Raw genomic sequence first — 12,756 nt, forward strand, 5'->3', positions numbered from 1 at the left:
CAGACTGCAAGTTACTCGCAGGCTGTTCTGGTTTTATGCTGTTTGCACATAGCCATTTTCACTTTGCTTCTTATGTGGGAAAGGGTTAACAAATTCTTATGAAATTTCAGTCAACTTTTTTTTAAATCCAGGCAATAGTTTGCGAAAAAACTATACAAATTATATTGATTTATTGTTGTATTATTACAAATACAAAGTATTGTTTCCCAATATTATGATTTTTTTTGGGAGTAAATTACCTCAAAAGTATGTTGCTTCTGATGTTGTTTATATTCGCAATCATATGATATGCAGTTTGTGCTAGTATAACTATAACATAAACAACCTGGGTAAATATATATTGTTGATGAACATGTTGTTTGTCATGCATGAGTTACTTTGAAAACCTTTTATTTTACCAGTGTAATTGTTTGAACGTTTATTATTTTTGAAATTGCAATTTTTATCATATTGATGTGATTTTGAACATTAATTACCTTGCACAGAAAAAAGTTGCATATTATAGATCATCAAAGTATGAAGGGGTCAGCTTTTTTTAGATACCTTTATCATATAATAAAACACGTATTTACAAGTAGGTCATTAAATATGATGTGATTATAATCATTTTTTTATGCAAATTTCGATACACCCATCTGCACATAATTTTAATATATTATGATATTGGGATATAATATACCACTATAAGGCTATGTTGTTTAATACACTCCCATGAGCCTGAAAATAGAAACATGGGTTTTCTGAAAACTCTGTTTCAGCTAATAATTGTTAGGCCCTTAATAAAATGAATATTGCATTTCTTGATTTTTATGTAAATCTGAACATTTGACTTTGTTTTTATGCCACCGAAGGAGGGCATATAGTGATCGGACCGTCCGTCCGTCTGTCCGTCTGTTTGTCTGTCTTTCTGTAACACTTTGCATATAGGTTTCGCATTTAGGTTTCGAAAAATGCTCATAACTTCTATGTCCCTTCACATAGCTACTTGATATTTGGCATGCATGTGTATCTCATGGAGCTGCACATTTTGAGTGGTAAAAGGTCATGGTCAAGGTCATTCTTCAAGGTCAAAGGTCAAAAAATCATATATGAAAGCGGCACAGTAGGGGGCATTATGTTTCTGACAAACACATCTCTTGTTTAAATAACAGTTTGTTCCTTCCGTAAAATAAAATTAATGTCAAGCGCATGTTTTTGGATATAGTAAATATTGCCCATGGGAAAAGTATTGTCCACCAAGGCCTTTGACCTTGGTAGACGTTACTCTCCTCAACTGCCTGTGAAATGTATATCAAATACTTGTGGCAATTCCTCTCATAGTACATGGCTAAGAAGTAAATAAATATTAAATTAAAAATATTTTAATATAAACATATCATATTCTATGACAATTTATGGTTCCTTAAACTAAAATCACCATTATTGTGTTACATATTTTGCCTTTTTATCATACGGCATTGATATATGCCTGATATAACAATGCATGATATCTTTTTGTATAACATGAGTTCATCAAGAAGTTCTTATATCAGTCGATGATAGGAGGTAGGTCATATTACTCGGGATCAACCATAAAGTAATCATTGTTAGTAAAATCGAATCAGATACAAGGAAACAAACAATTTGAAACCAAGATGTAATATATTTTAAACACAAAATGCAACACAAACAGCGAAAAACTTATTTTACAAATATTTTGCGCAAGTGCTCATGTTGTCATTATTAACTAGTCAAACGACAAAAAGCATATTCTTTCCAACTCAAAATGCAGCTTTTTAGCGAATTTTTCATTATTTCTTCAAAATCGGATACGTAGAGGTATAATCAACAGAAAAACAGTTTACTGCCTGATTTTTCTGTAATATATCAGGCTTAGCAAGAATAAAATAGCAGCCATGCCGTTATATCATTCTAAGCCTTGCCTGATATGTTACAAAAAGGTAAGGCAGTAACCTATTATTCTTTATGTATCATCAGTTCAGGGAGCAGATTGTACTGGGGGGGGGGGGGGGTGTATTTGTAATGTCTTGATATCACAAATTTGTTTCGGAAAAGACCTTTAGATGAAAAGGTTTTGTGAATATTAATACTATTTAATACACATATTTTTGTGTGTGAACACATATGATGATATTTGCATCAAATAGTGTACTTTATGCTATGATTGCAGACAAGGTAACCAGGAGTTGTGGATTGGCAATGTAAACAAGGCTAATGAAGGGACGTACACGTGTCGTGCAGTGAACAGATATGGAACCATTCAGACCAAGGTCTACGTTAAGATACTTGGTAAAGAGCAACTGGGATGCTTATCTTAAATTGTTAAGAAAACTCTGTTTTTTTTTTCATTAGCTAGACAATGTATTGTGCAGACTGTGTATTTTTATTGACGGTAAGCTTGTGTTTTGAAGTGCTCTTTAACTACCTGATTGCACTGAAACTTTCACATATGAATGACCTTAATGTGTAGATGATCTAAAGAAAGGACTTTTGGCAGAGTTGATTAATGACAGCATTATGACCCTTTGTCTGTTTTTCCACTATATTATATATGATGATTAAAATAGTAATATATAGTAACATATAACTATATAATATACAGTTTTTGGAAGCTTGTGTGTCTGGGTGAATCCAACTTTTACAGATGAATAATCTAAATGTGTCTGCATGTGATCATGAAAAAGGAATGCTGGTTGTGATGTTGTTTTTCAGAATTTGTGGACCTTATTTGTTTTCCTAAGAAAGGAATATTGACTGAGACGATTTAAAAAATATTAAGTCTGAAAATTGTGTGTTTCCAAATCTTCTTTAAACAACGTGCAGATCTGTCTTAAACATTTCGAACTGAATGACCTAAATGTGATGATGATTTTTAAGAAAGGAATATTGACTGAGACGATTTAAAAAATATTAAGTCTGAAAATTGTGTGTTTCCAAATCTTTAAACAACGTGCAGATCTGTCTTAAACATTTCGAACTGAATGACCTAAATGCATACATGCCATACGTCCCGATCTCGGCGGGACAGTCCCGCTTTTGGGCCCTTTGTCCCGCCGTCCCGCCATGAGACGATTTGTCCCGACATTCGTAAAAAACGATGTAAGGTGTATAGGTTCCCAATAAAATTCGCTATTCAAGCTCTGTTTCGTTAACACTTAACACCGCTAAACCCTTTATTGCCCTCCAATTAACAATCCGATTCTACTTATCGTGTGTACCAGTGTTGTTTATGACACCTTATCAGCGATTTATCGGCTAATTATTGATTTCATCAGGCATTCACACCATGGTGGTCTTCAAGATAGTGGTCGCTTATTGCTATCGATAGTTTTATTATAATGAAATTAATGTTGAAAATGTGTTTATTTTGTATTTGTTTGAAACGGTTTACAAAACAATTGTTTTGTAAAATTAACGCTACGTCATAAATGAGTCTTTTACATTCAATGTTTAGTTCCAATATAGCGGGATATTCCGAATGTGCAATATACCAAAATCGCAACAAACAGTCCAATAAGTGATACCCATCCTGTCTAGTGTAATTGTAATAAAAACAACGAGGTGCTATGCATGACAGTTTGACCCTACTCCAATTAAGCTAAAAACAACGAGGTGCTATGCATGACAGTTTGACCCTACTCCAATTAAGCCGCGGCAATTGACAAGTAACAAACTGCGCATGGACACATGCTTAAAAAAACATCGCAACAAACAGTAAAAGAGTTACCCATCTTGTCTTGTGTTATTGTAATAAAAACAACGTGTTGTTATTCATGACAGTTTGACACTACCCCAATACAGCGCCTGACAATTCACAATTCAGTTTAATCTGTGTATATAGGAAGAAAACAAAATACGGAAATGTGTACGGCCGCGCATTCCGTGTGTAACTGATGTAACTGTTCGGTAGATAGTGTACTGTAACCCGTACTTTCAGTCAACTGGATAGCCTCCCCTGCGTTAATGTTTGCCATTGAAATTAATATAATGAGTATTGTTGTCGTAATGTTCTAGATTTTGTACTCTTAAACAGATGAATATTATCTTCGTTGTTTGCTATTGTCTTATTTAATAAAACTGTTATTGTTATGTTTAAGATTTCATGTCAGATGTTTTATGTCTTGAATAAAAGTATCAAGAGTTTTTGTTAGTACTATACTGACTATAGTAAACGTGGAATGATAGATCGTTTTAGGTGTCCTGCTTTTTGGTCAAATGTCCCGACAATTTTTTATGGAATGTCCCGCTTTGGACCTAAAAAATTATGGCATGTATGCCTAAATGTGATGATGATTTTTAAGAAAGGAATATTGACTGAGACGATTTAAAAAAAATGTATGCCCTTTGGCTGTTTTGTGCAATATACATGTATAGAAAATATATAGTCCCACAATTGTATCACCCTTGGTATTTTTGGGTACTTAATAATGTATAGTGGATTTATCTGCATCCCAACTTTCAATGTAGGGGAATCACTGCCTTTAACACATTTTCAGTTGTTTATATTGTTTCAAGTCAGTAAAGTAATTGATAAAAAGTAAACGTTAAATGACATGGAGAATATATAGTTAACAAGATCACATTAATACAGTTTAACTTAATTTAGCTATGTTATAACATTCCTGTTGCAAAAAAGAATGCATTTGGTAAGTTTTTTGTTATATGAGTTTTTGCTTGCCCAGCATTATGTTATACAGTGTATTTAATTTATATTTATTTAACTAGCCTTGTAACACACAGTACTGGGTCATTAACCCTTACCCACATACATACATATTTTGATGCATTTGTAGTCCCTTAGAAATCTAATTTATTAAAGACCTTTCTTACTACATTCTAGTTTGAAAGGCTTCTTTTCTTACCCTTAGATACTGATGAGAAGCAAATAGCATAAAACCTGAACAGACTGAGCGACTTGGAGGCTGTTCTAGTTTTATGCTGTTTGCACATAGCCATTTTCACTTTGCCTCTGAGTGGGGAAGGGTTAAGACACCATGTAACAACACTAATATTACTGTTAATGAATATAATCTAAAATGGCATGATTTCTTAAGTACTTATTGAATTCAGGAACTATTCTTGTTTGAATTTCAGTTTCTCACCATATTACAGTACAGTATCACTTTGACTACCCATTACTTATTAATGTGACTTCTGTAAACTTTCAGTGCCCCCAGTTGTGCTCCAAGCGGTTGGTCATACGATAGCCAGTGTTGGGGATACTGTCATCTTGCCCTGCGGTATCTACAGTGACCCCAGTCCCAGGGTTACCTGGTATAAAGGTATAGGATGTGGTATATACATGAAGCAATTAGTTATTCACTACATATTTACTCTAGCAAAATTATTCACTACTAATTTACTCTTATTGTTTAAGTTTGAACAAATATTGGTTAATTTAAATGGATATATAACATAAGTATATATGTATTGTCAATAAGTTATTTTCACAATTAGCAAATGGATCAAAATGGCATCTAGGCAGAGAACCATACATTTAACGAGGAAATAATTTAAATGTTGAATTATCATACTAAGCTTGTGTATCGTTTTTTTTTCATTGTAAAGCTTAAATGAATAAATGAAGTGGAGAACAACATTTAGATGTAGAAGATGTTAAGTTGAATGTAGCCTACACTTCATCTTTGATTGATATAGTGTGTTATGTAGCATAATGCACTGTTTTTAAGAGGGAGAATATATCGATTTGTCCTTGTTCATTCAACTTCTTTCCATCATTCCATTATTCCATGATTTTTATATTGCCTGTCACGCATTATGTTTTCAGTTGTCATTTCTCCACAAAACTGTGTGCTTAATCACATTGTATGACTGATACCACTGTAGTAGTGTAATTCTCATTGCATTTTGCGCCAACATGTTCAGGAGATTCTTCCACTAAACATTTGCAAAAATTACCATATTGTGTATTGTTTGGAGGTATGTCACTTTGGGCATAATTTTAAATAAATTTATGAATTTTTGTCTACCTTAGTTGGTTAAAAACTTAATCTCTTCATCTCAAATGTAAATTGTTTGTGTATGTATTCAGACATGAAAGTAGAAACAACTTGACAACACAAGTTCACATATGTTATTTCACATACAGTTTCTAGTGTTAGAAGTGAAAACAATGGTAGCAATATCACATAATATGACTTTACAAAAATTGCATAAATAATGCTTGTTTAGAATTATTAGCATTCATTATATAATATTTAAGTTATCACCTAAAAACATGACTGTTAAAAAAATGCAAGAAATAATACTTCTTGGGAAACAATTTCATTCTTCCCAAACTTTATCTTATTGTTTGCGTTAATGTACATGAGGAAGTGTGCTTATATTCGGTATGGAGATAGGATGGAGGAAGTGATGTCTCGTATCTATATATAGAATGTGTCACTAGAAAAGTATTTCTGCTAGATTGATGAACATTACAAAAAAACATTAACCAGCAACTGAACTATTTAAGTGATTTTTTGCCATTAGTAGAGGTTTGAGACAATTGTGAAATGTGGAATTGGAAGTCATGCCATTGGAAACATATCTAGTATGTTTCTTATAAATGTTTCAGATTTCGGCGCGCTGGTGATGCTATTGGACACATATCTAGTTTGTTTCTTATAAATGTTTCAGATTCCCGCACACTGGTGATGTGATTGGACACATATCTAATTTGTTTCTTATAAATGTTTCAGATTCCCGAACACTGGTGATGCGATTGGACACATAAATGACATATCTCGTATGTCTCTTATTAATGTTTCAGATTTCCGAACACTGGTGATGCGATTGGACACATATCTAGTATGTTTCTAACAAATGTTTCAGATTCCGCCGCGCTGGTGATGGGAGGAAGGTTCACACAGATTCCTGATGGTCTCTATATCACATCTGTCCAGGTGTCGGACTCCGGTACCTATACGTGCCAGGCCAGCAATGTTGCCGGGGATGTGGAGAACTCCGGCACCCTGGAGGTCCTTGGTAGGGAGATTTTGAATCCTGGAACCATTTTTTCTTAATGTTCTTAGAAGAGATATGTGTTGCTTTTGATGAATGATCCTCTTTATTTTCAGCAGTGGTTTTATAATAAAAATCATTAGTGGACTAGACTATTTTATATTTTCAGCTTCATTAAATTTATGTCACCAATTAAATTTTATGTTTTACTAAAAACATATTTACAACTAATTTATTTCTTTTCTCTATTTCCCAGATACATGTATTTATAAAAAAAATTAAGCATAAAATTGGGAACTATCTGTGGATACATTGGATAAGGAATGGTACATTTATGGAGAGAAAATGTCTGTTAAGAAAAGTGTGACTATATAAACGCAATTTTGGTGGTTTGATTAAATTGGCATCTTGCAATTGTCTTTGTTTTGGTCATCAAGAATTGGGTATACCGGGCAAGTGGCTAAATAAGCTTCAAAACAAATGTTACTCTATAATCAATTGTTTTTTTCCTAAATTTTGACATCAGAATGTTTCAGCCATATATACACTTGATTTTCAGTTCTCCCATATTTCACGACTAAACCAGAGAATGTAACAGCAACCTCTGGAATGAATGTGACCTTGTCATGTGTTGCTGGAGGGTATCCAAGTCCTACTCTTACCTGGCTCTTTAATGTAAGGGTCAAAATAGTGTTGTTTTTATTTGGACATTGATTTACATACAATTATATTGAGGTACTATTGAATGCATTTATTTAAATTCATGAATAAGTTTAATATGTTCAGGTAAAATAATTGTTCTTGATCTTAGCTAATTGCCGAGTTGAAATGTCAAATTTGTAAAAACCTGTCTACATGTTAATTTCAGGGCAGTTCCCTGTTCCCTAAAGACACGCTGTTGTCACTGAACCAGAAGCAGCTACTGTTGCTTCAGGTGTCATGGTTACACGTGGGCCAGTATTCCTGCATAGCAACAAACAACAAGGGCTCTGCAAAGGCTGTAGCAACCTTGGCAATCAGAGGTATGGGTATAAACTTCCACTGTGCAATCAATAAGAAAGGATCTGCCAAAGCCTTAGCAATGTTGGCAATTAGAATAAGGGTTATTATTTCTTATGGCAATCAACAACAAGAGTTCCCAAAAGGCTTATGTATATTGGCAATCAAAGGGAGGTGTATTACTTTTGCATAGACACCAACAACAAGGGCTCAGTATAGGCCTCAGCAACATTGGCAATAGAATGGAATATTACCCATGCTAAGCTAATAATAGCAAGGGCAGGGCTTAGGTCTAAGTGACATTGAACAACAGCTTCTGTTACCTTGGCAATCAGAGGTAGGACGAATACCCTTGCATTGCAAACAAAAACATAGGCTCAGTAAAGGGGACCTTGATAATTGTTGGAGGGTAACTCAAAATAGTTTAAACAGAGTATTGACATTTTGAAGTGTTAAATAAATTGGGTGTCTTTTTTCATTTTATCTTAAAAAAATGATTTTCCTTTTCAGATCTTCCTCATTAAAATTATGATAAAATATAAAAAATAAATCACTCAGCTGTATGATTTTTATCATTTTTTTATGAATTTCATTCTTACATAGGACTACAATGTTCTAATTAAATTGAAACCTACTTTTATAAGCATTGCATTGCTTTTATATTGCATTGAAAGCCTAAGGCTTAATGAGGCACTTTTGAGCCTGTTATCAGGGTAGAACAAATAGTGTGGGAATTGAGGTGAAATCTTAAAAAGGCTTCCATAGTAGGATCAAAGCCATGAGATTCTTATTGCTAGGCAGACACTGTATCAACTGAGCATTGTTATTATTTTGGCAGACCTTTTTGTAAGGGATACAATCTTTTCTATTATCCATTCAGAGTTATAATCAAGCATGTGTTTATATTCTTCCACTTCCTTCAAACACATTTATTTATCTTCCAGTTCCACCAAACACATTCATTTATCTTCCAGTTCCACCAAACACATTTATTTATCTTCCAGTTTCACCAAACACATTCATTTATCTTCCAGTTCCACCAAAAGTTGAGCAGATTGAGGGAATTCCTATTCTCTATCAGGGGGAGAGCCTCCTTCTGAAATGTCATGTGACCGGCATACCGGCTCCCCTCATTGAGTGGCAGTTCAACAGGCAGAGTCTGGCTCCCAGCACCAATGGCCGAATATCGTTCCCAGCATCTAACAGCCTTAGTGTGAAGTTTGTAACTGGGGGCGACGCAGGTATCTACACTTGCCAGACTTCAAACTCTGCAGGAGTCAGCCAAAAGGATATCTCTGTTTATGTGATTGGTAAGATGGATTTAACCCTTTGCATGCTGGGAAATTTGTCGTCTGCTAAAATGTCGTCTGCTGAATTTCTAAAATAAGCATTTTCTTCATTTTTTTTTAAAGAATACTATAAGAATAGCAAACAGTTTGGATCCTGATGAGCCGCCACGTGCTGTGGCGTCTCATGATATCTGGATCCAAACTGTTTGCAAAGGCCTTCAAAATTCGGTTCCAGCACTGAAACAGTTAATAATAAGTATGCATGAGTCACTCAGTCTGTCAGTCTGTTTGTTTGTCATCCTGAAACAGTTTTCGGAGTCTGGAAACTACTTTCTTAGCTCTGAACCAATTGAATTGAAACTTGAAATATGTGGTGAAAACTGAGTGTAGCTGTACAAGGCACTTTTTATGCCTCAAAATACACACATTTCAGTAATTTGATCTTGCTTAAAATGTTTAAAGGTTTTTAGAAATGTTTGTGACAATGCTGTAGATATATTATTCAGGATCAACACAGTATGTCTGTTACAATTCCAAAACCTATTTAAAAGAGGATTAGGAATAAAATGGGATTGAAAGTTTTAGTCAGTAATATACCGGCTCAGACTCATTGACACCCTCTAGTATGGCTTATAGTGGGTTTTCTGGGTAGAACCAGTATCTTGATGTCTTAACCCTTTCCCACTTAGATATGTATTTTTACGCGTTTGTCCCTCAGAAAGTTAAATTTAATTAAAGGCCTTTTCTTTCCAGTTCCAAGTTTTAAGGTTTCAGTTCCAACTCTTAAATGCTGATGTGCAGCAAACAGCATAAAACCTGAACAGACTGCCAGTTACTCACAGGCTGTTCTGGTTTTATGCTGTTTGCATATAGCCATTTTCCCTTTGCTTCTGAGTGGGAAAGGGTAAAGAGAATATCTTGAGAATGCTCCCAGAGTGTGGAACTCCTGACAACCAGGGGGACATTGTATCAAGTATGCCACTGCAACTTTACTCTTATGGAATCCAGCACAAAAATTGAAATCTAAATAGATCTTTGATAAAACCCGGTCCTGATATGCATATTTGCGGTTGGTTTCAAGGTCGCCCCAGTCGTCCGGTTCTACAGAACGTGGAGACTCTGACAGCCACGAGCGTGAAGTTGACATGGTCCATTGAGCAGCGAGAACCACAAACACCTGTCACCAGAGTGGTCATCAGCTATAGGAAAATGTGAGCATGCAACTTGAACTTTTAGAAAAAATGTACTAAAGTGTGACACCCTGTATTTGGTAAATAATTGTCATACTAACTCGTCTTGTATACAATTTGTATAACTGTTTTATGTTAATGGTTTTCATCCTCCAATTTTTCTGTTCACTTCTTGGTGAGCAGTTGACTAAAGATTATATGATCAATTAACATGATATTATTTTACCTATATGTATTCAGCATGACAATAACTGGACAAAAATATTTTGTATTAAATAAATATAATGAACATTTAGTTAGGGAACCATACTGTCTTTTTAAGGAACAGAAACTAAACAAATAATATATATATTTTTTAAGATATTATTTCTTTTAATTTATGTACCAAAATGCTTGAAGGCTTAATTGTTTTTTAATGAAATTAGTAGAACAATAAGGCATGAACTAATTATTATTGTTAGTCATGTATCTTCTTGTTTTAAAGTGCTTGTGAAAGAAACCGATCTTACACCAACATCCCAATTTTAAGGAACCAGGTTTGCCATAAAGCGCTAACAAACCATGCCAAGGATATATTTTAGGTTATCCAAAATCACAAAAGCACCAACTGCTCTTATTAAAATCACTAACAAATGCCATATTTTTGTTTGTTTTGAGTTATTTTACCATGTAACATGTGATATCTCTGCGTAGTTATTTGATAACTTTGCCGTCCAATCTATGTTTGATAGACATGTGTGGAAGTGTTTATTTTCCTTTTCCTCTGCTCATTTAAATTTAAACATTTATCCTTTAAGTCTTGAGTCCTCCATCCCATACCAAAATATTCAGCTGGGAACCAACTTACAAGAGTACACAGTCCAGGGTCTGGACCCAGCATCGGTCTATGTGCTCATGGTGTCTGCTGTCAACGATGCAGGAACCAGTGATGCCAGTAACCTGCTGGAAACCAAAACATTTGATGCGGGTATGTGCAAAAGTGATGAATTTTGGTTGTTAATGATTTTAAAATACTACATGTGAGCAAATGAAACCTGACTCAACAAAAAATCTGTAGCTTAGAATGTAGATCATAACGGAACCTCCCTGTTCCAAGACAGACACTGCATTACATTACTGCATATTTATGCTCATAGTGCAGTTCAGAAAAAATGCCTCTTATGGGTTGCCTACATTTTAGATATTTCCTTTTTTATATGCTTTTCAGCTGGATTTATAATTTTTATTGTTGAAAGAAAAAAGATTTCAGTTAAAAATATATGATTTAATATATACCGGTAACTGAGTGAAAAATAACTATATGAAATTTGACAATATTTTTCCATAAATGATATTGTCCTGCCAGTTTCAGTAAATGTTTTCTGATAAATGCAAATGCTTGTAGAATACCCACAAACATATGTTTTTAAAAAGTCCATGAAAATATCCACAAAACTATTACTAGGCACTAGGTTACAACCACACATCTGGTTAGAGCTGCAGGCAGTCACAGATTATGACACTTTTTCATTTATGACGTTATTTAGCACATACGTTATTTGAAACATTATTTAACACAAAAGTCTGACATTAGATTTTTTATTCGCATATTTTGTTTATTAATTGTATCGAAGCCTAAATTAAAAAACTTTATTTCGTTTTATTTATTTCACTCATGGTATACACACGGAAAATGGATAATTTATTATCACTTGCGCTAATTGTTATTTCAGTAACCAATTGTGAAATCACTAACAAATATCCTCCATGAATTTAATCCTTCCTCACATTTGTTGAATGTCATACCATACAGATTCATTGAAACACTAGGCAGCTTATATAAGCTGTGTGTAAACTAACCAAACTTGAAAAATTCCTTAGCACCTAAAGATGATTGAAGCAGTGTTTTTACCAGACAAACGCTTTTTCAAAGGTAACTTATATTCATGTGTAGTAAGGCATTATATGTGCTACTTGTACATTACCATAAAACAAAAGTGTGGGATTTTAACTGTTCTTGATATCAGTTGAAAACCATAAGCAAAATCCTTGAAATTGATTCTGAACCCCACAAATCAACCTATTGAGTTCAATATTCTTGCTGTGTAAGGGAAAGATCTATTACAAAATAGCAAGGTGCTGTACCCTGTATGACAATCTTTTGCAAATGTGAATATTTTTGCAAATATTCAACTGCAAATAAAAATTTTAAAATACATTATCCTTGAAAACCTTTTTTTAAAATGTAAGACCTTTAGAAAATGTCACCCAACATTGTGCAATTTGTGCAGCCCCCTGTTTCTCAGCGCATTCAGTTCTTACAAACATGCTGAAAT

At 34.1% G+C, this 12,756-nt stretch overlaps 1 protein-coding gene across 4 annotated transcripts in view; it reads left to right on the forward strand.

The window, feature by feature from the left end:
• The window catches only part of LOC127838033 (cell adhesion molecule DSCAM-like), a 52,557-nt gene that overhangs the window by 18,711 nt on the left and 21,090 nt on the right, over positions 1-12,756 (forward strand). For all 4 annotated transcript variants that reach the window (XM_052365545.1, XM_052365547.1, XM_052365548.1 and 1 more), the window contains 8 exons: positions 2,171-2,289; positions 5,169-5,282; positions 6,835-6,987; positions 7,523-7,638; positions 7,832-7,985; positions 8,997-9,272; positions 10,333-10,462; positions 11,239-11,408. In XM_052365545.1, the coding sequence (XP_052221505.1) occupies positions 2,171-2,289; positions 5,169-5,282; positions 6,835-6,987; positions 7,523-7,638; positions 7,832-7,985; positions 8,997-9,272; positions 10,333-10,462; positions 11,239-11,408 (1,232 nt within the window). The remainder of the gene's footprint in view (positions 1-2,170; positions 2,290-5,168; positions 5,283-6,834; positions 6,988-7,522; positions 7,639-7,831; positions 7,986-8,996; positions 9,273-10,332; positions 10,463-11,238; positions 11,409-12,756) is intronic.

Source organism: Dreissena polymorpha, chromosome 7 (genome assembly GCF_020536995.1).
Source record: "Dreissena polymorpha isolate Duluth1 chromosome 7, UMN_Dpol_1.0, whole genome shotgun sequence".
NCBI classification, from domain to species: domain Eukaryota; kingdom Metazoa; phylum Mollusca; class Bivalvia; order Myida; family Dreissenidae; genus Dreissena; species Dreissena polymorpha.